Source organism: Eublepharis macularius, chromosome 2 (assembly GCF_028583425.1).
Source record: "Eublepharis macularius isolate TG4126 chromosome 2, MPM_Emac_v1.0, whole genome shotgun sequence".
Taxonomy (NCBI): Eukaryota; Metazoa; Chordata; class Lepidosauria; order Squamata; family Eublepharidae; genus Eublepharis; species Eublepharis macularius.
In genome coordinates, this window is record NC_072791.1 from 24,623,009 (window position 1) to 24,646,899 (window position 23,891).

A 23,891-nucleotide genomic window follows, 5' to 3' on the forward strand; every position below is an offset into this window, starting at 1 on the left:
GAGCCATGTCTGGAACTCTTGGAAAAGTCTACTTTAATGCAAACAATCTTGTGGGTTGATCTGGGATAATCTTGAATGTAACCAGCAGAACCTTTAGACATCCTTTCGATGATGGTATGCAGGAGTATGTAGACTGTAAAAAGCCAGTCTTTACGGTCACTCTGTTCTCCGTACACCAATCATGACGGGGGTAGCAGTCACCTTGTTAAAGTAATATTGAAAAGAAAAATCAAAGGAAGATATACCAATATTAAGTTGTGAAATCTCTTGTGTCTTATAAGTAAAAAACAAAAAAAAACAAAACAGTTTTGGTAGGGCCATAATATGATTATTCCAGAGGACTGTATGTACCCTACAGGCTGCCAGTTGGCCATCCCGGATAAAGAGGATAAACAAAACCGCAACGCAGTGGGATCTGTGTCCACTGTACAGACACAAAATAAAAGCTAATCAATGCCATATGGACAATGAACAATTTATTACCAATATGAACACAGATACTGTGATGCACTGATGTACCGCTTTAATATTGTGGTTTGCTGGCTGGCATCTCTCTGCCTTCACTGGTGATGCCACTAGTAGGTTTCTGTTGGCAAAAGGGTCTTCATTGACATTGCAGACTACCAGTAAAATTACTTTGAAGTCATCTAGTAAAAGCGAATGGTTCACGTGTTTCCTTACCTCCTATACTAAAAAGGAAAAAAAGTCATACATTTAAATAAGCAAATACAAAATACAAAAAAATGGCTGACCAAATCTGATGCGCATTGTCAGATGAAATTTAAAAAATCCGGAAATTTTAATTTTAATATTTTCTTTTTTTTTAAAGATTTTAAGACTTTTTTTCTTTTCTTTTTTAAAATGAAGCAACTCCAAGGCAGCAGCAAGCTTCAAAGTCTGCTGAGTCTGCTAATAAAAAGGATTTTTAAGAACAAAAGACAGTGCCGTTGTCCTCTTCCACCATCGTGCTGATTCCTGGTACACCTTGAAATGATCCAATTGCCTTTCACATCCTTTGTACCTTCCAGATGGCTCCATGGACATTATGTCGTGCTGATTCTACTCAACTCCTGCCTGATGGCTGGAAAAAAACCCACAATGAAAAGAGCCGTAAGCCGAGACTTGTGGTTAAGGCTTGCTGTAATTCCAGCTTCATGCCTAACATAAGGACTACTGACTACTTGGGAATTCAGAACCACAAAAGCAAGTATGAATCCCAGTACGATGCAAATTAGATACTGGTAAAACTACCTTGGCCGGACTAGGATGACCCAGGCTAGACTGATCTCATCAGATCGTGGAAGCTAAGCAGGACTGGCCCTTATTAGTACTTCGATGGGAGATCACCAGGGAGTCCAGGGTCACTATGCAGAGGCAGCCAAAGGCAAACCACCACTGGATAGCTCTTGCATTGAAATCCCTTTGAAGTCACCATAAATTGGCTGCAACTTGATGGCACTTTCCACCACAGAAGCTAGCTTAGATTTGAAGGAGGCAAGTTTAGATTAAGGGTCCTGTTCAGAAAACGTTCCAGAACCTGTGTGCATGGGAGCAGCTCTCAGGCCTGGGCCCCTGCCCGCCCCCCATGTCAGGTTGGCATTAGGAGGCACCAACCTTACCTGAATGTGAGGTTTCCCAGACTCTACAATTCCAGTCCTGATTCAAAGCAGGGTCTGGATTGTGAGGTCAGAAGTCCAACATTTAGGTAAATGTTGTGTGATACGATGGCATGGTGACGTGTTGGATGAGTCAGCTCAAAACTCAACTTAGGTTTTTCATCGCAGGTAGCACCTTCAGAGTGTGGTCGTGTGCAAACTTCATCTCAAGAGAACCAAAGATTACGGGGTTCAATGAGAGAGACAGCATGTATGTTAGTTAGAGCGCAGCCTGGGATTTACAAGATCTGAATTCTAATCCCTATTTGGGCATGAACTTGGGTGGGTGACCCTGGGCCGATCAGTCAGCGAAACTTATCTCACAGGTGGGTAAGCTGTGTAGTCTCTGCAGTAGAACAGAAAGACTCGAGTCCAGTAGCGCCTTAAGAATCAACAAGATGTCCAGGGTATAAGCTTGTGAGAGTCAAGCAGGAGCTTAAACCTTAGAAATCTTGTTGGTCTTTAAGATGCTACTGGAACTGATCCTTGCTTATCTCAAAGGATTATTGTGAGGATAAAAGGAAGAGGGGAGAACCATACATACCACTCCAAGATATTTCCATTATCCATCAATCAGTCAATTGATTCTGAGCTGTATTCTTGCCTCCTGACTGAGACATCAGTTCAGGAATAGAGCCCCTGTGCAAATCTACTCTCCCATTCTACTGCAACATTGATGAAACTCATCTCCAATAACTATTCATCCTTTCCTGTCTCAGAATGGGTTTTCAAACATGGGCACACTACATAAGCATATTTGGATAGCAACAGAAAACTAAGATGGGGCTAGGGCAGGAAATCCTTTTGTTTCTTTTTAAAGCAATGTTCTGAGCTCCAATTCAGCTAACAAGCCCAATAATAGGATGCCTACGGGATTATCTTTTATCTTGGATGCGTGCCAGAGCACAGGTGATTTCCTGCTAATAATGACACTGTTTGTTGAAGGCAGGGCAAAAGCTGACGCATAAACATAGGCGGGGAACCGGATTTTCATCAAATATGAGGCTCCAGTATGCCTTTTGTCATGCTATGCAACTCAGGTTGATTTGAGATCAAGCAGAAGAAAAAGACAGTTCCAAGTGTCTTTCTGAAATATCCACTCCGTAGGCAAACTGGTTTAATACCATTTCTCCTCCACGGGAACTCCCCGTTTCTCTCACCAAAATACAGTTCCCTGCATTTGGAACTGAGGGTCCAACTCACCAGTCCCAGTCCTTTTCTCTGCACTCCCTGCCTGCAGAGATGAGGTGGGTGGTGGAATCTTTCAGTGGTGGTCCCTCCCCTTGAGGCTTACCTGATACCTCCCCACTCTCTTTAAGGAGCCATGCCAAACACTTCTTTTTACCCAGAATGTAACTAGAGGTTTGATCTTTTAAATTGTCTTTATGGTCCGGTTCTAGCCGGGGGAGTGTCATGAAGATCGGTTAGGCTGGGTTTTATATTCTGTTTTTGTGTGTTTTTTGCTTCTGGGATTTATTGGTGAGTTTTTAATGGTTTAAAAGTAGACAAAAAAGAGATATTTTTTCCCTTTTAGAACAACAAAGGACCAACATTTTAAAACCATATGAAATACTTTCCCCCCCGCCCTTGTTTCTTACCATCAATTATCTCTTCTTTTACTTTGTGTAACTCTTTTACAACTTCCTCCAATATTTCCTAGGAAGACAAAACAACAGTCAACTGATCAAAATGTCCTCTGCTTCTTTTACAAGAAGCATTTATTATTCATACCTGATTCTCACAGGGGATTCTCTGAGGCCCCTCATCCAAGAAAGTAACCAACTGTACGCTGTTCACCTTCAGCAAGGCTGCAGTATCATTTTATTTTATTTAAGCCTAACAAAAATCAGGGTGACTAAAAACATCAAAAATGCCAATTAAAAGTGTAAAATGTATATGTAACAACATTCAATGATCGTGAAATTAGAAGCTCCAAGAAAAATAAATCACCCAATGTCCTTTGAAGGTAGATTTGCCTCACAAACCTTCCAAAGGCAAAGAGTGAAGGAGCTCTACGTACGTCCTTAGGTCTGTTCCATAAACAGAGGAACTACCACAGAAAACGTGAACTGTAGTTCCACTGTCTTGTTAACTAATGTTTCCACAAGTACCATTTTGACAGCCAGACAGACATTTATTTCACACCCTCTGAAATTAATCCAACCAGGCCACCCCCCCCCGGCCCTGTTCAAAGAGAGAAACGGCTTTAATTGGGCACCCAGTTCCTCATATCATCTCCCATTCACGTTTGTGGAAGGGCAAATTCCTAACTCACTTGTTTCATGCGATCAAAATCTAAGGTGTCCATTGTGACATCATTGCTGCTGCTTGCTGGCTTCATCCTCGAGAGAGAAACAAGAGAGGAAAAAATTCCTTGCTGTGTTCCAAAATCATGATCTGTGTTTCTTAAGACACTGACTCTGTCAGACATCATGTGAAAAAAGCATGGTTTCATAAATGACGCTTAGTGCGATCATCCGTACGTAGGCCACTCTACCAGCTAGGGTTGGCTGGGGCACATCAAACCAGGAAATGAAACCCCCAGTTTCAATTATGGCTTTTCAGGATACACAAATCCCAGGCATCCCAGCTTGTCCCCTGGTACTGCCTTTAAAACAATGCAGATAGGGTTACCAACCAGGTCTCCGCAAAAGAAGAAGTAAAGGCCATTTGTCAAGGCAGACCAGATTTTAACTGATTGCCTGAAAGGCCGAATCTTGGTTTTGCAAACTAACCTAAAGCAAACCATGGTTTTGCATTATGTCTGAACACAGCCACTCTGATAGCAATTCCTTATTGAACAAAGCAGTACACAGAAGCAAGCGGAAGCCTGTGACAAAGTTCTCAAGGCAAGCAAATGGCTTTGACACGCCACAGCTCCCTCTTGCGACACTCCGGAAAGCTTGGCAGCTAGCACAATCATGTTAAGCAAGCAGCACCAGGCGCCTTTGAGAGATCGCAATTTCCCACCGAAGAACAACCTAGGAAAAGGGACAATCAAGGCAAAACACATCTGTGTACGTGAGGATTTCTGACTGGCAATGCTAAACCCAGATAGTTTCCATGACGACTCTATTGCAGAGCCATTCACAGCAGTTAATAATTTACTGTGCTACATTAAGTAAACGCTTTCAGAGTTGGGTGCACTTCCTCTTCTCCCATGCACACCTGCCCTAGTTTTTCCACAAAGACCATGTGCTTGAGTCACATGCCACTCCACACACATAATGCTCCCTTTATCCAAGCCAGTGGTCACTAACCATTCCAGAGCCTATGCTGGAGGGAGGGGATTTCAAGGGGTAAAGACTGTTTGATGCATAAACTGAACGGTATTGGTCGTTGGAAGAAGGTCCAATCTTCACCACGCATCCGGATTGCACATTAAAAACTTACAAAGCTTCCTGATGCAACAGTGTCAGACCTTTGGACCATCTACCTCACTATTGCCTGCTAAGACTGACAGCAGCTCTCCAGGGACTCTCAAGCAGAGAGGGGCCTTTCCCATTACTTGAGATCCTTCAACTGGAGATGCCAAGGATTGTGCCCAGGGCAATTTATTAATTGAAATATTTGCCCCCTGCCTTTCCTCTTGGCTCACGGTGGCAAACTTCCACATACAAAAACTGAGCAATGACACCTTTCACGTTATGACACTCTCGCCCCCCTCAAAATGCAAAACAAATTCTACTTTCAGTTTAATTTATGCAGATTTACTGAAGGCCATATAATTTGTGGTTTGTTACACCTGAGTCATGCCATTGTGCTGGAACCCATTCAGCCTTGAAACTAGTTTTAGGTGGGCAGCTGGATTTGAGCATGATTTGAGCCAAGTGGCTTTTGACAGTCAGAGCTCCCTCCTTTGGTCTGAAGAAGGGAGCCCTGACTCTTGAAACTGTAACGAACATACGTGGCTGGAATTTGGGGGATACTCCCATGTGGAGCCCCGTGGCGCAGAGTGGTAAGCCGCTGTACTGCAGCCCAAGCTCTGCTCACGACCTGAGTTTGATCCTGGCGGAAGCCGAGTTCATACAGCTGGCTCAAGGTTGACTCAGCCTTCCATCCTTCCGAGGTCGGTAAAATGAGTACCCAGTTTCCTAGGGGTAAAGTGTAGATGACTGGGGAAGGCAATGGCAAACCACCCCGTAACAAAAGTCTGCCAAGAAAACGTTGTGATGTGATGTCCCCCCATGGGTAAGTAATGACTTGGTGCTTGCACAGGGGACTACCTTTACCTTACCTTTTACTCATGTGGTTATTCTTTTTTGTCTCAAGTATTCTGAATCACCTGAGGGCCACGTATGCCTTGATATGTACTACTGGATTCAGCAAACATAGCATCACATTGGAGTCATCCCCAACACGAACCCCACCGAGACAAGAGCTTGTTAAACAGCATAGCAGTGCAAACAGTGGCAGACTGTAACGAGGCAGACAGGTTGTTAGCTGATGAATGAACAAATTACATGATTTTGCAAAGGTTAAGCTGTGGGACACTAAAAGAGCCAGAGCATTTTTGTTCAGTACCTAAAAGATGGCTGAAACTGAATGGGGTTCTTAGGTTCAGGAGGACTCCTCCCCACTGACTGGCTTCTATGGCAATGGAACGAAACAGGATATGGAATGAGTGCATGCAAAAGCATCATGCTCACAACCCACTACAGGCAGATGTCCTAGAAATGACCCTCTGTAGCTTACCTAGAGAGTAGCGAAGCGACAGGTTTTTCCACTGAGTTGCTTCTCTCCCAAGGCTTCTTCCCAGCATCTGTTGGGATAATAATGACCACTGCTGTGATAATTTTTTTTGCATCGTAAACTGATTTTTCTTTTTACGTATCTTGTTTCCCTTAAAAATGACAGGTGTTTTAGAAAGGTAAGCCCCCCAAAAAACAGGTTTAGTATTGAAAAATCCTCCCCTTAAACAAAATGTCCAGAAAGCTCTGGCTTCAGCCAAGTCTCTTTTGCACTTAGTCCTGATTTCCTCATGCACTGCTGTCAGAATGAAGTCAAAGAACAAGAGTCCGGTAGCACCTATAAAACTAACAAAATTTGTGGTAGGATATGAGCTTTCATGAGGCACAGCTCACTTCTTCAGATACCAAAGAAGTCAGGCATGACCTACACATGCAGCAGAAGGGAAGGGCCGAGTGGTGGAAAAGCAACCCAACAAGGCTTACGTTCTTCTCTCCTCCAGTCTATCCTCACAACAACCCTGTGAGGTAGGTTATGTGATTAGCCTAAGGTCACTCGGCAAGCTTTCATGGAAGAGTAGGGATCTGAACTTGGGTCGCCAAGATCCTAGTCCAATGTTCTAAACACTCTCTGCAAGTAGAAAATTAGCCAATCACGGAGCAAGCAGGACTGGAAGCTTTATCCCTAGTGAGCTGTTTGTTTCAACTTGCAGGGAGGGTTTTTTTAAATATGGAGGAGCATTAAAAAATGCCGCCTGCCTGCTAGCTGCAGTGGAATAGCCTGCTTTCCCACCTCAGCATTCTGTCACCACATTCTGCTGCATGAGAGGGTCAGGCTTTAGAATTGCACCACTGAAGTGCTTGCCAGCTGTTTCAAAAAGGAAAAGACAGCGAGTGAGAAGGCTGAATACCTGAAGAATTCTGCTGCTGGACAGGGCCTCGCGTAACGGGTGACGGTGAGGTGCTTGCATCTTCCTGGAAAAAAAAAATTCAAAACTTCAGTATAACATTTTGGAAGAAACCATGTTTCCCTACAAAACTGCTATGCTGGAACAGCTCTTCCCACATGAGCTCCCTCCGTCCATAAGAGCATCACTCAGAAGTTCCTTTACCTCATCAAAATAGAACAAAAAAACTGGAGAACATGGGATGCACAGTCTTTTTATCTGTAGGCCCAGTTTCATGGAACTCTCTTCCCACAGAATCCCGTCTCAAGATCATTACATTTCACATGATCCAGCTCTCTCTTTTATATGAACTTGCCTCCTTTCCATAGTACTTAATTACTCATAACTTTGCCTTTTTAGTTACTGAACTGGATTAGATACTGAATAGTTCTTTTCAGCATTGGGTTGTATTACATTGTTGCACTAACAGGAATACACTTTTATTGGGCAGGATAGAGACAAATAAGTAAGGTCTCAGCCTTGCTCCCTGTGAAGTCTGCCTTCTCTTTGCATTAAGATCCTAATCTTTACATTTTATGTGCTTGTCTCCCTTCCTATCTCCTCTACAGGAACAAGAATGGAACTTCCCGATCTGTCAATAAACAAAGAAGAGATTGCCAATTCCGTTGTGTAACAGAGCAAACTGTTTTAACAGGCATGATACTCATTTTAAAACTGCCATCAGAATCAAGTACACCTGAAATAAATGGAGAGGCAATCTATAACAAGAGTAATACAAGCTCCTTGCCCCTTCTCACAATTTCACTACTGCTTTCATTTACCATGGCAGCGGTGCGGGGGGGGGGGGGGGAACATGCCTGGTAACAGGGGAAACATTGCCTGGGCAGGGGCAAGCTTCTGAAAGGTTTAAGGACCATTTCAGAAACCCACGTTCTCTCTAAATCTGGGACACACAGCCAGGCTGCTCTTGGAACGCTTTTGGCTTCTTGAAACAAAGATAGAAATCTATTTGCAGAACTCGACTCACATGACTGTGAACGATCCTTGAATTTAGCCTCTTCTGAAGGCTGACGGCACGATCCCAAGCAGACTTACATTCTCCTCAGCCCATTCACTTCAATGGACTTAGAAGGGTGTAACTCTACTTAGGAACACACTGTGAGTTACTAAACCTGCTCAGTGCTTAGACTCCTGTAGGAAATGGTCCTCTCGTGCTGCTGCAGCCCGAAAGCGCATGCTGGCCACTTGACTGCCAGCCCCACACGCTGCGCTCAGTGTGGAGGGGCTTTCAAGCACACCTACTCTGCCAGAAGTAGGGTTCGATTTCAGGACAGGCTGTTTCCTTGCTGGAAGCCACACGGCACGAAGCTCTTGAGACGTGGCCCTAACTGCTGGAAGTCACTATCATAAACTCCGTAACGTGGAGTTAGATCTTTAGTGGCCGTGACGAGGGCAGAAAGGCAGGGTATAAACTTTGCAAATAATAAAATGAAGAAAGCCAGCATGAAGGTTCATCCCATGTAAGAACATCAAGCATCCCATTCTAGGGAGAAGAGGGCTTCCCTCCTGCCACAGAAGCTCATTCTCTGGCCTGTAGTTCAAACGAAGAACTCTGGGCTTCTCATCTCAGAGCTCCCGAGTTCTTGCTGCTTGTCAATGCTTCCCCGTTTTCCCTTTTGCAAACTCTCCCTCTTGAACAGAGGTTCCACTTACATTTTGGCTTTCCTCTTCTTTTTTGTCAGTTGGCTTGTCTGACTGTGATGCTGCTTTCCTCCTTAGGACAGAGTGAAAGAAAGACTATAAAACAGTCCCCGGGGAAGACATGCTTGGCCTTTGAATTCAGGGAGCCCATTCGCTCAAGGGTTGTGCTTCCCCCCCTCACTCTCCACTCCTTTACTTTGAAAACAGAAGGAGTGAAGAATCCAAAGCAGGCGGTAAGGCTGCACTCATATAGTGAAGAGTCTCCATTTTGCATTCATCGCTGCTGTCAACGCAGAGGCAATCTCATTCACAACGGAGTTTCCACATGGAAGTTTTCTGCACACTTTCCTCCATCCGCCCCCCTATTACCTGCATTTCCCTCCAGTGTTCCACTGAAAGGCTTTTTGAGGGCTTAGAAAGGTAAATATAACGCTATATAAGCCTGCCGGTGGAACTGCAAGGAAAATGGCAACTATGAGGAGCTGATGGAAGGAAAATGGTGCCAACTAGGGCAGGTCCTTTGAAAAGGGACCTTGCCGTCTAAACAGCAGGATACTGCACTTGGACTGAGATTGAACCTAAAAAGCTCATAGAAAAAGAGATCTGGAAAAAAGCATAATGATGGACAGGGCTCATTTCGAGGGGGAACGCACAGGAATGCAGTTCCGGCAGTTCCCCAAAGAGGTCACATGACAGGTGGCCCCGCCCACCTGACTCTCGGCCATTTTGGGCCCATTTCGGCCTGGATTGGGGCCGAAATGGCCCAGATCGGGCCTCTGAGATGTGGTGGATCACTCTCCTGCTCATCAGTGGCCCGATCCTGACCATTTTGGGCCCTTTTCAGCCCCTTTTTGCCATTTTGGGTCCAATTTTGGCCCTGAATGGCCAGGACTGGGTCCAAAACAGCCAGAATAGGAGATGTCAGGGGGTGTGGCATATGCAAATCAGTCATGCCAATGACACACTTCCGGTGATGGCAAGGGGCGTGGCATATGCTAATGAGTTATGCTAATAAGTTCCTCCAGCTCTTTTTCTATGAAATGACCCCAGATGATGGAGAAAGGATGATTGGAGTACTGTTAGGGCATGATGTCACGTAGACGCTCCTCCCCATTCCAGTTTGTATGCCAGAGCCTCCACCTGGAAGAAACCTAACTCAGCCTGAATAAAAGCCAGAATTGTGGCTATTCTTTCTGAATCAACATTAAGGATCATTGTGAAGTTTGGACTAATTTAGTGGAGGTCACCTGGCTCAATCTCCTCTCCCTTATCCAGAGCGCTTCTGACAAATGCTGCTAATGCCTCGCCTTAAACATTTCTAAGAAAGGCTATCCCAATCTTCCCATGTTGGTTTTCGGCAACTGGAGCCCCTTGGGATAAACAATGCTGCCGACAGGCCAACCTGCTCCCTCCTCTCCAAACTTCCAGACAGCAGGATCACAGTTTCTTGGGGGTCAATGGACAGCCACGCTGCAGCTCACAGATAATGTAAAACATCCCGTCCATTCGCTACCGTAGGCAGAAGAACCCACCTTTTTGCCAGCAATTTATTCATTTCTTCCATTAGGCCTCCACTACTGGTTCGATTGGCATCACTCTTGGAAGCCCCACTGGGACTGGAGCCTCCTGAACCGTCTTCTGGCTTTTAAGACAGAAACCAGAACTTCAGTTCTTCGAGGCCCTTAGGACTTAAGAGTCTGATTCTATGACCTACTAAAATGATTGTAAAAGGCTAAAGTTTGCATTGGTTGCTGGGGTCGAGAAAGATAAAGGCTCTAACAGCAAACGTGTGCTCCTTCGAGCCAGTGGCAGTAGTGTGTGATGGACTGTGTGGTGTATCTTTTTCTGCTTTTATGATGTTTCCATTGCAACTGTTCTTGAAATAAAACATTTCCATTTTTTAAAGTAGATTTCTGAGCTGCAAATTGTGTTGGAAAAAAAATTGTTTATCAGGGCGACAATTTGATGTAGTGGTTAAGAGTGGCAGGACTCTAACCTGGAGAACTGGGTTTGATTCCCCACTCTTCCACTTGAAGCCAGCTGGGTGACCTTGGGTCAGTCACAGCTCTCTCAGAGCTCTCACAGCTCCACCCACCGCACAGGGTGATTGTTGTGATGATAATAATAACACACTTTGAGTGTGGCATTAAGATGTCCAGCAGGGCAGTATGTAAATTGAATGTTGTTGTTGTTGTTGTTGTTATTAATTTTCTTACTGTTACGTTCTTTCTGGGGGTGCTCAAAACAGAAGATGGGACCTACCGCTTTCGCCATTTCTTTACTGGTACTCCACACTGGTCCATACTAGCTTCCTTTCACCCCAGAATAATACCACTCATCTCCACTATATACGGATTAACAACTGAATGCAACATAATTGGCACTTTGTTTGTAACTATGTTATGGCAACTAAGCTGTGCTGAATAAGACACAAATAGCTTTCAAGTTACGTCCACGAGATCCATGCTGTGAATATTACACATGGTCTCCCTCCCTCCAAAATCTTTCTCACATACCCACAAACACGTTTTTATTGTCAGGGTCCCTGATTTTTAAAAATAGCTTTGTTTCTTCATGTGGGAACAGCTAAGAAGCACATGGCTGGAAAAATGTGCTATGTGGGAGTGTATCACTACATCTGGATCATGTAACCTGATCAAGAGCCATGAGTACTGAACGAAAGGGAAGCACACTCATTCATTTCAATGGAGGAGGCAGCTCTGCAGGCCCATCATCGTTTCCCCAGTAAGTTATAAACATCAGCCTTTGAAGGGAGTTACACAATTCAAGGCTAAGAACAATCTGCTGTAATGAAATCCCAGGTATACATTCCATTGCAAAGCATTTGCAAGACTAGAATCGCATTCTGAACCCCACGGGAGGAGGAGGAGCAGTGAACCGGGGGGGGGGGCAGAAAAAATGGCTGTCAAGAAAGAGCTAAACATTCCCTCCCTCCACACCCTGTGTAACATCCCTATTTGTAACGACAACTCGCAGAGGCTGCTTTTTGTTTTTAAAAAGTTGGATTTTCTTTCCATGCATTTGTATGCAATCAGAACATGTTGTGCATTTTTAAAGATTTTCCTCTTTCTCCATTTTATGCTCACTATAAAAACCCAGTGAGGTAGGATATGCTGAGAGAGAGAGACTGGCCCAAGGTCAGCAGGATTTGAGTCCAATGACACCTTAGAAACCAACAAGATTTTCAGGGCATAGCTTTCAAGAGCCAAAGCTCCCTTCAGGAAAACTTATATCCTGAAAATCTGGTCAGTTGTTCTCTCAGGTGCTGCTGGATTCATATCCTGCTGTTCCACTGCAGACCAGCATGGTTACCTACCTGAAACTGGCCCAAGGTCATTCAGTGAGATTCCAAGGAATAGTGGGGATTTGAACCTGAGTCTACCAGATCCTAACAGCCCAAACAGCCCAGCTTTGCCTCGATTTATCAGAGCTTAGGAGCTAAACAGGTTTGACCACAGTCAGTATTTGGATGGGAGACCACCAAAGACGACCAGGGTTGCTCTGCAGAGGAAGGCAATGGCAAACCACCTCTGTCTGTCTCTTGCCTGGAAAACGTAATGGTTGGGGGTTGTGAATGTTGTGACTCAATAGCATGTTATTTTTTTCTCCTCCTCTCAGATCTTGGTCTGATACTTTAGCCACTACACCACACTCCTTCTCAAATTACCTCATATTACACATGCCCCCCCTCCACAAATGAGCAAGCAGAAATTGAACCCAAGACTTCCACCATCTTGATTCATACTCCTAACCCTACGCTGCAAGCAGTATCTTGCTAGGGACCTTACCCGTTGTACTCTCCTTAGTTTGGCACCAGCCAGAGCCGCGGCGAGTCCTGACACTGACCCATCATCAGGGCCGGTCCCTGCTGGCAGCGGGGGAGGGGGGTGGCGGCGCAGTTCCTGTAGGCGGAGGAGGTACTGGTGGAGGAGGCGGTGGAGGAGGTCCACCAGACGACACGGGTAATCCCACACCGGCAGAGGGATGACCCGGTGGAAGGATGGGGCCTAAAACACAAAAGAATACTCCATTCAGTGACGGCAGACATTTCCTCTCATGCCTTGTCCCATCAATTGCTGCCTGTTACCCCAAGCAAGCAAGCAAATGAAGGCGGGGAGAAAGAGAGGGAGAGGGATTGTTTTCCAGGGTTCCCACATTCTAACAGATGGACAATATACACTGAATGCATCGACTGTATACTGCAGCACTCCCCTAATCAACTATATACTTCAACCTCACCATCAGCCCCCTTGAGAAACAATCTTAAGCACTCTATTTGTTTAGAGAATAGAGATGCTACTTCTCCAGGAGACCTCCTCAAGGCATCATTTCCAACCAGTAATTCTTTTCCAGTTTTCCAGCATCCAGCAGTTCCCCTTGTTTTGGGCTTTGCCAGGGAGAGGAAGGCCTTTCTGCTTGACTGTGGCCCTTCCTACTTCCACCTCCCTCCCAGTGCTGAACTGGCATAATGTGAGCATCTTTGTTTGGGCCTCATAGCAAGGTTGAGGATACTCTGGCGAGGTTAAAGGTGCTCCTTCACGGCCATCAGTTACTTCTTCTGCAGCTGCCACCTTGCTGACTAGCTTACCAGTTGCTCGAACCCTCTGAACTGTTCAGCCTTGCCTTTGGACTTCATGGATGAACCCTACCTGCCAGGTACTGATACTGAGGAACACCGTGTTTGCCTAGGGCCATGCCTCCAGCCTGGTGAGCAGGACAATGGTTACTTGCAAAGGCAATACCCCCAGGCTGCTACTGCAGCACCAGCTGCACAAAGGAGACGGGGAAGCTGGGATCAGCATTGTGCTTTGGGGAGCAAAGGCTATTCGGTAGCAGTTTCCAGAGGGAGTCTGTTTCTTGTTCCTAAGTTTTATACTTTTTGCCTCAGTGCCCACCGCTTATAAGCAATTGGGTTTGTGAGATTATTTATTTATATATTTTACTTCATTTATACCCTGCCTTTCTCCCCAACGGAGACCCAAAGTGGCTTACAATTCTCTCCTTCATTTTCTCCTCACAACCCTGTGAGATAGGTTAGGTTAGACTGGGCCCAGTGAGCTTCCATGGCAAAGTGGAATTCTAACCTGGGTCTTTAACCACCACACCACACTGGCTCCTGTGATCTGATGAGCACTGGAATCTGATGGGCACTGGGGTTTTTTTTCTGCTGGAGGAAGGAAACAGCCAATGCCCTTGTCCCAAGCTGAAGAAGAAGAAAGAGACCCAGTCCTAATTTCCCTCTGCCCAAAAAAGAGTAATACTTCATTACAAAAGGGCTGCTCTCCTGAGTCTGAGTTATTAACAGGATGCTAAAAGTGGTCCAGCAGCTTGCTTAGGGAAGATCGTTTTGACAGACAGAACTGGCTCCAGCTCTGCCTCTCCTCAGAAACAGCCAATGAGAGTGGACAGAATGCTGGACCAGTGACAGTTAGTGTCCATTGGAAGGGAGTTAGAGAAGAGGAAGGCTTAGGGGAGCTGCTGAGAGAAGGCTGTAGAGATATTGCTGGGGGTCAAAAACCTGTTCTAATTCACTGAAACATTCTCTGTTTAACCCCAGTATATTTATGACTTTCAAAAACATTCTCTCCTATGTTCCATCTTGTAAATAAATTTTTTTTTTGTTTAAAATTTATTTTTGTTTTGTTTAACTCTGGCTGGCTTGAAGTCATTAGCTGAGAGGAATTAAAGCACACACACGAACCTCAAACACTCTGATCACAACAAATGGCCCAATATATCTAAAGTAAATGGTGGCAGCATATATAAGGGAAAGTAAACTCTAAGATCCCTTTTTCCAATAGCTCTGGGCAGTAGCTGGGTGACGAAAAGTAAATATAGGGAATGGGTTGCCTGTCTGGTGGAGACTCTGGAAGAGGAAAGAGGGAACCTGTGTGAGGATCTGGGTCAAGGGTCTCTGTCTGGAAACTGGAGTTTAGACACATGGCATGTGGTGACTGCCCTTAACTGCCTGTGTAGCCCCCAGACCTGTGAAGGGAGGTGGTGGGTGGCGGTGAGTAAGGCGGGCACAGTCATAAAAGAGAAAATTAAACAAAGAAGTAAGGCAACAGATAGGAACTCAATGTATTCATATCACGGCCCCCTCAAACTCAAGAAGAACATGGGCATGGACACTGGTGGATCACGCTCTAACAACACCATATTGGTGCTCTATAGCATCTATGATAGGTTACCTGCAATATATTATCTACTGCATGATACTTAAGCAGCATCCCCTGATAAACAAACAAATAACTAGGCAGTTTGTTCAAATGTCCTTTAAAAAAATCCGTTTACATTTATGAAACGTGAAGGTCTGAATTCTATGACACTAAAAAATATAACAGCAATTTACAACTGTTTCAAGAGATTAGCCATGTGTTTGCCTGTACTTGCTTTGCCAACCTCCAATTGTTTCTTTATGAATGATAGGTGACCATCCCCAAGCATGGAAAAATATGTTTTATATAAATATGTTTTCCATATTTCTCCCAGTTTTTAAATGCTACACAGTACAAGCACAGCATTATCTTATTTGTTCTAGTGACATCAAGGACATCCATCCAAGAGTTGTAAATAATTTCATGTTTGGAAGAACCAAAGTACTTGTTTGCATACATGGATCTCTATGAGAGGAAGTCTGATGAACTGACATTTGTAATTACATGGGGAGAATGTACTGTTACTGAATATTAAAGGTTTTGCTGGTTTAGATCCAAATCTGAATTTATTTATTTATTGTATTAGATTTTTAGTCCGCCCTCCCTGCAGGTGGGCTCAGGGTGGATTACAACATTCCAGTTTACATAAATACACTTTAAAACAGATAAAACATTACAGTAAAATTAAAATTACTATATACAATAAAACTTCTCAAGATGGTGACGGTAGAATATATATCTATATCTATCTATCAATAAACGATGATTTTTCTTTTTATTGATAAGTGGTTTGGTAACATAATTTTTGTATATTGGTCTTGGTACTTTAATAAAAATGATACCAACCCCTCCCTCCCTCCCGCCGGGCCCTGGTTTCATCAGACAGAGAGTTCTGCCAGGCCGGTGCCAGGACTGAAAAGGCCCTGGCTCTGGTCGAGGCCAGGCCAGCCTCCCTTGGGCCAGGGACCACCAAAAGTTATTTGCAGAATGAAGTGTCCTCTGGGCTACATATAGGGAGAGACGATCCCGCAAATATGCTGGGCCCAGTCCGCATAGGGCTTTATAGGTCAACACCAAAACCTTGAACCAGACCCGGTACTCAACTGGTAACCAATGCAGCTGGTGTAATATAGGTGTTATATGTTCCCCAGTCGGGACTTTTGCAATCACTCACGCAGCTGCATTTTGAACCAGCCGTAGCCTCCAAATTAGGCCCAGGGGAAGCCCTGCATAGAGCGAGTTGCAGTAGTCTAGTCTAGAGGTGACTGTTGCTTGAATCACTGCTGTTAGGTCGTGGATCGACAGGTAGGGGACAAGCTGCCAGGCTTGTCTTAGATAGAAAAATGAAGACCAGGCAACCGCTGCGACTTGTGCCTCCACAGTCAGGGAGGCATCCAGGATCACCCTCAGGCTCCTAACTCTCGAAACTGGTGCAAGCGGTGCTCCATCAAGAGTGGGGAGCTGGAGTCCCATGCCCATGGACCCCCGGCCCACATGCAGGACCTTGTCTTTGTGGGATTTAGTTTCAACTGACTCTGCTTCAACCACCCAGTCACAGCTTCGAAGGTATGCTCCAAGACATGTGGGGCAGAGTTGGGCCAGCCGTCCATCATCAGATACAATTAGGTGACATCAGCATACTGAAAACTATGTGATATGTGGGGTGTATTTATTCATCTCCTTTAAATAAAGCAATCCATTCCTACAACAAGCAGTTCTGTGTTACAGATACATGACTAGAGATGGGCACGAACAGCAATATGAACAAAAAAAAGCCACGAACAGCCCAATCTGCTGTTCGTGAGGCCCCATTCTAAACGAACAGGTGGTTGTTGCAAGCCTCGTTCATTGCTGTTCGTCAAGCCAGACAGTCTAGCACCTGCAATCAATTCCCTTGGCAACTTAGGCAGGGATTGTCTGAACTCTATCTGAACTCCTGCTGTTGCCCTGGAAACCCCAATCTAAGCCCAATTTAGCTTGATAGGCTGGTCTATAGGCAGAGTACATTGGAGCTTGAATTTTCTTTGTGTGTGGTGGGATAGGGATCTACCCCTTCAAGTTCCAGGGCTGCTGCCAGGCTCTGGAGCCAAGCAATTATTTATTATTGGTACCTTTCCTGGTGTATGCTCAGGTAAGGTTTCTGGGAGTGGTGTGGTAGGGATCTAGCCCTTCAAGTTCCAGGGCTGCTGCCAGACTCTGGGACGAAGCTATTATTTATTATTGGTACCTTTCCTGGTGCCTGCTCAGGTCAGGTTTCTGGGAGTGGTACAGTAGGGATCTTAACCAAACTTGGATGATGGCTAGAGGAGAGCCTGCTGGCCCCCATGAACAGCCAACCATGAACATGTTCGTGAACAGGGCCATGTTCGTGGTTGTTCGTGAGTCCCTGTTCGTGGATGGCAACGAACAACGAACATCATGTTCGGGTTTTTTTTTCTGTTTGTGCCCATCTCCATACATGAAACACCTTGTAAATAACCACACATGTCAGATGTTGCAATGTGTTGCAGATATAGAAATCTGCACCCCAAAATGGTGAAACATGGCAGCTCCTATGCTTTATCTTTCCCCATGGACACGATTGGATGTATGTGGAAAATCTCATCTTATAAATAACAAGGGTGGGCTGGATTGAGCCAGACATTTAAACTGAATCTAATACAATAGATGATTTCTTAAGTGAAATAAATTAAAAGGAGGATCTGTTAAGAGGGCTGCTGAATATGCAAAGCCCCATAGTAACAAAATGAACACATGCCCCTTAAATTTTCAACAGGAAGATTATATCAATCATCCTTCATATTATTGAAGATTAGCTGCAATATGATAAGCAGAGATGAGTCTGCCAAGAAAATTCTGATTAGAACATCAAGCAACTCCCAATGCAATGCATAGCTCTCATGTGGCCCATTTTTAAACCAAAAGGGATGTGATAAAATAACATCTTTGGGATATGACATTGGTGTTCTGTGCCCAGGAAATATAATGGTCACTGCCTATTACAAAATGACTGTGCAGCGAATTACCAGGTGAGAAGCAAAAACTAGTTGTTCCAATTATATCCCATTGTAAGGATAAAATTACACATCTGGAACAAGATATCTGGAATACTTCTTCCTGAGGCTTCATTTCAATCCAGCCAACCAATGATTGACTCACATTCGGCTTGTGTTTTTGTCTGAACTCTCCTGTGAAGGATGGTTATTAAAAAATTCTGAAATATTGTTCATACAGACATAGGGCTAGGATGACACCTCATATGGACATATAAAGCAACCTTAACCTGAATCAAGTCATCTGTCCATCTAATGCTACATTCTCTACTCTGACTGCCTATAACTCTCCCAGGGTCTATTTCCCAGCTCTGTTACCTGAGATCATTTAAATGGAAGTGCCTGAAATTGAACTAGGATCTTTGAAGTAAGCAGGGCTTTTTTTCAGGGGGAACGGAGTTCCGGAACCTCTTGAAAATGGTCACATGGCTGGTGGCCCTGCCCCCTGATCTCCAGACAGAGGGGAGTTGAGATTGCCCTCTGCGCTGCTGAGCGGCGCAGAGGGCAATCTCAACTCCCCTCTGTCTGGAGATTAGGGGGCGAGGCCAGCAGCCATGTGACCATTTTCTCTGAGAACAACCCACTGAGTTCCACCATCTCTTTTCCCAGAAAAAAAGCCCTGGAAGTAAGTAATGCATGCACAGTACTTACTTCAACTGCTCTTCAGAGACACCTCTTACATGTTCTGTAGATCTAAACCAACACCATTTTTTTCCATAAGGCTCTTCCTAAATACCTTCAACAAAACAGGCTTCACAAATCTTGCAGGCTGTTCAAGTGCCCATACATTGGGACAGGTGTCTTTTTTATCACACTTATGTCTATATAATTCAAGAATGGTAAATAACTACTCTGTTTCCCTGAGGAAAGTCAGAAATGGGACAAGGAAGAGGATGTTGACAAAGTTGTTTCATTTGGTCTACACATCATGATTACAGACAAGAGGGGATAGATAAGCTAACAAAATACTGATGACTAGTAACTTTGGCACATCCATTCACAAATACCGCAGCTCTCTGGACATGGACTGAAAAGCACTTGATGCAAAAATAAGCTGAGGGTAAACAGATCTGAATCTGGTAGGTGCCTGGGAACCCTACAAATGCCACCTTGAGTTCTGTGGAAGAGAGTTATTCTACCTTAAATATTCCTTTCCCCCATTTTCTTAATATCTCATGAGGGCAATTTTCTTCTTTGCAAAGTCTTTTGCACCAGTTAAGGTATTTTGAATACATTTTCCTTTATTTGATGTTATCACAACCTGCATCCCCTGGTGATTTTTCCGCTAGGCTGAATAAGACTTGGCTGGAATGTTATCACAGATACACAGTTCGCTTATCTTAAAACTGAAAAAAACTAATTGTTTTTGTACCCTTCTCTGAACTCTCTCCCAAATTTTCCAAATTTTTCTTAAACATCATAAAACAAAAGAAAATAAAACTGCTGAGATCCAACAGAGACCACAGTTGTAGCATTATTTCCTTGCTGTGAAAAAAAATTCCTGTTTTTGTACCTCAAGATTATGAGTTATCTGGAGCAGTTGTAGGAAAGGGGGGTTAAAATGTTTAAAATATGTAAATAAAAAGGTTGCATTTCTTTATTTTTGTCTCATGCACTAACTTCTGTTCAGCTGGTAATCTATAATAATCTAACACTGAGATAAGCAATCCCTGGCGCATGTGCTGAACTGCAACATACCAGATCATTTTGCTCAGGACATGGGGCCAGATCTCTGCTCCAGCAAGAGAAGGCCCTTGAGGAGCTGGCAGCACTCTTGGGTCTTCGCTTGCTCCTAATGGCCAAGTACCAGTCATAATTCCCTCACCCCAGTTTTTGTTTGCCAACATGCTTACATCTGCATAAGTAGATATTGCCTCCACTTGGTACTCAGACCAGCAAGGCTGCCTGCCCTAATCTACAGACTTTTACAGAAGATCTTGGAATCAAATCCTGAGGAAAGAGATCAAACCCTAAATGGGAGAGAACTGAAGGAATTTGTTCATCTCTTGATTTTTAACCAGGTACTTCCTGATTCCCATCTCAGTCTTTCAATGGCTTTGTTAAGCTAGGCCTCAGCACTGGGTGCAAAGCTGCACACTACCTTAGTTGTGTGGTTCTCTGGATTGTAAGCCTACACAGCCTATCTTTCTCACAGCTGCTTAAGAGTCTTCCTGAAAGGCTCACAGAAAACTCAGTGGTTATTTAACCAAACTGGCGAAAAGCTAAAGTTCTCTCTCTCTCTTTTAAACACAACTATTTCAAGCCAAAGTACTTACTCAAGTGGGAAAGAGTTGATGAAGTCATGTAAGGAGGGGTCCTCTTGGACAAATTCACCTCAGATACAGCAGCGTAATGGGGAGGTAACGAAACAAAGTGTGACATGGATTGATATGGATGATGCGGAGCGTGAGGTGGAAGTTGGGAAGGCTGTGAAAAAGCCTGAATAAAGGACCCGGTTGGACTGGTTATAATGGGCAGATGTGAAATGGGCACAGCTTCCAAGTATGAGAAAAAGCCCTCGTCTGTTCTCTTTACCTGGGTCCTAGAGGAGGTCAGAGGAATTTGTTTGGCTACAGGTTCATCAGGATGGCCATTCAGACCTAGATGAGGTACATTTCCTGAGGCATCTTGGACCACTGTGTCTGTAGACCCTCTGACCCTGCCATTCTGGGCTGGAATCACAGGAAGGACTACTGGAATATGGGGCTGCAGTACCAACCCCTTTTGTATAGGGTGTGTGAGGGTTACGGGGGGAGAGGAGGACTGGGGAGAATATGAAAGAGAGGAACGTCTGATGGTATGATGAGGGGTGAATGGATAATGAGAAGCAGGCGCAGGTGGTGGGGATAAAGAGATTTGCTTGGTGGTCCTTGAAACAGGCTTGTGGCCTGGCCAGGCTGGACAAAAGGACGGGCTGGGAGAGGGCGAGAAATCAGAGGCTGAATGTTGGTGGCCAAGCAGGGGAGATTCCATAGCTCTGTGAGGGGATTTGATGGGAGAGGCTTTGCTAGCAGGCTGAGGGAGAGGAGGAGAAGCTGAAGAGATCACTTTGGCATATGGAGGTGGAGGAGGAACTGGGCCAGCAGAAGTGGAAGCATTGTAGTTACTGTAGTCAGGAGGAGGAGACTGGCAGTGGAAAGGGGAAGAAGAAACTTTAATCTGAATGGTAGAGACTGAAAAGAACAGAGGGAGGGGGAAGAAAAAGAATAAAGTGGGTTTGTACAAAGGAGTGAAAGACAGTATTATGGTTAGAAGGAATTAAATAAATCAAAATAAAACTCAAACTTAAAAAATGTTTAGTGTAGACAAGACATGGCTTTTAAGTATGTCCACATGACCCCAGAAAAGCTGCTAATCTGTTTAGTTCAAAGCCAACACACAACACAACACAGGCCTGTCAACTACCAGACATTTCAACCCATCAACAAAATAGTTTTTGTGTAAGACACCCCTGTCCAGACCCTAACTCACCCCAAATAGTGCGGTCACCACTTCTGTGTCCCACATTGCTCTAGTTGGTGTAGTGGTTAAGAGTGGTGGGACTCTCATCTGGAAAACTGGGTTTGATTCTCCACACCTCTGCTTGAAGCCAGCTGGGTCAGTCACAGCTCTCTCAGAGCTCTCTCAGCCCCACCCGCCTGCCAGGCTGATTATCATGAGGTTAATAATAACACACTTTGTAAACTGCTCTGAATGGGCATTAAATTGTCCAGAAGGGCGGTATATAAATTGAATGTTATTATTATTATTATAGTAATGCATATAACGTGGAAAACAGGTCAGAGCGAAGCAAGATAGCGTTAGCGTGATCAGCTCCCTGGCTACACTGCAGTGAGGAATCACCATGATGAGCTCCCCACTCCTTTGTGGAACTCAAGGTCGTACATTATTGGAATGGCACGGGAAACAGCAACCAAACCAGTACGGCAATGTAAAAAATGGCTTTTCAACAAGCACAATCAAGGACACCTTATACACTGCTCACTGTCAAGTGGCTTGACAATGAGCCAACACAAGATTAAGGATGTCTTCGTGCTGAGGTTTAAATGGCGAGGAGCCATGGATCAGAGGAACAGTATCTGCTGTGCACACAGAAGTTTCCCACATTCAGTTCCCCACATCGGCAGTGAAAAGGAAGAGCAGTTTGTAAGTCGGGGACAATACTGGCCTTGACAGACCCGCGATTTGGACTTGGCATATGGCAGCTTCTGTGTGTTCAAATGCATCTCTGAACCCTGCCCAGGTCCTTTGTGTCATGTTTGTATGATAATGCAAGACAGAATGTGGAAGAGCGCGCGAAAATAAACAACCAGTGTAGATTTGCCATTTGCGTCACAGACAAACTGAAGCCAAAGTCAATTTAGAGCTTCGGTGAAGGATGTGAAAAGGTGCTAAAGTAAAATGGTACCCACTGAAATCCCACTGCACACGGAAGTAAGTTGAAAGGTGCTTTGCTTTAACTTTCAGTTATATCTTCACAAGAGTCTTTCTACTTCCCCCATTATGTGCTTCCTTTAGTGCCTGACTGAAATGCTTTCAAACCACAGAATAATTTTAGCAGTACTCAACAGGCCAAACCATTTCCATAAAAACACAGGGAGCAGCCAGGAGTTAAGGGAGACAAGCGGGAAGAACGCTAAACCTGCACAGCACTCAAAAACATGTTACGTGCCTGTGGTGGAGGTTCTTCTTTCCAGAGATTCCTGGCGCTGCTGCTGCTCCATCGCTTGCCTAAAACAGAAAAGTCATTGGTTTTTAAAATCCAGTTTTAGTCATATACATTTAACCAAATACTTCCAAGAATGAGGGAGGTCATAATTTTAAAGGCTGACGCTCCTGAACTGTTCAACAAGGTGGTAGGTAAAAGTAAAGGTACTTGGACTTGGAATATGGACTTGGAACCCCCCTGTCAGTCGCTACTGACCCATGGGGGACGTCGACGTTTTCTTGGCAGACTTTTTATGGGGTGGGTTGACATTGCCTTCCCCAGTCATCTACACTTTACCCCTAGGAAACTGGGTACTCATTTTACCAACCTCGGAAGGATGGAAGGCTGAGTCAACCTTGAGCCAGCTACTTGAACCCGGCTTCCGCCAGGATCGAACTCAGGTCGTGAGCAGAGCTTGGGCTGCAGTACTGCACCACGGGGCTCACCAAAGTGACCGCCTCCCAAAGCTGCTTTTAGGACCATCTCTCCTGGTATGAGCCCATGTGGCGGCTTTAAGATGCAGAGAGAAAACGATCTATCACATCACGTCAAGTCTGTCATTGGAGACTGTGGATTTTGCCCTTGGTAGACCTTGTAAAATTTACTTACATTAGCTACCCACTTTGCTAAACCAAAGTTAGGTGGTTCTTCCACATTTTTAAAGAGCAATTATTTTCATTCCACACAACATTTTGGAATTCGCTTCAGACAGACACTGTATCTAGTTAGAGTGAGATCTGAGTCCAGGAGCACCCTAAAGAGCAACAAGATCTTGAGAGTTAAGCACCTTTTGTCAGGTATATCATCAGGTATCTCGAAAGCTTACACCCACGAAATCTTGATAGTCTTCACAGTGCTGCTGGACTCAAATCTTGCGCCTCTACTGCAGACCAACACAGCTACCCCCCTGAAACTATATTTAGTTAGCAAGCAGAAAATTCAGGTTGATATTATGATACATCAGAATGGTTAAATGCATTGGGTAATGAACAGGATGTT

General features: G+C 44.6%; 1 protein-coding gene across 1 annotated transcript in view; it reads right to left on the bottom strand.

Annotated features, from left to right (window-relative positions):
* Positions 1-459: 459 nt before the first annotated feature.
* EVL (Enah/Vasp-like) overlaps positions 460-23,891 on the bottom strand; it is a 140,878-nt gene continuing 117,446 nt past the window's right edge. The window contains 11 exon segments of the mRNA XM_054970620.1: positions 460-1,081; positions 3,254-3,311; positions 3,931-3,997; positions 6,180-6,245; positions 6,351-6,417; positions 7,255-7,318; positions 8,965-9,025; positions 10,485-10,594; positions 12,762-12,860; positions 12,862-12,980; positions 22,857-22,915. Of these exon segments, the coding sequence (XP_054826595.1) occupies positions 1,044-1,081; positions 3,254-3,311; positions 3,931-3,997; positions 6,180-6,245; positions 6,351-6,417; positions 7,255-7,318; positions 8,965-9,025; positions 10,485-10,594; positions 12,762-12,860; positions 12,862-12,980; positions 22,857-22,915 (808 nt within the window). The 3' untranslated portion in view covers positions 460-1,043.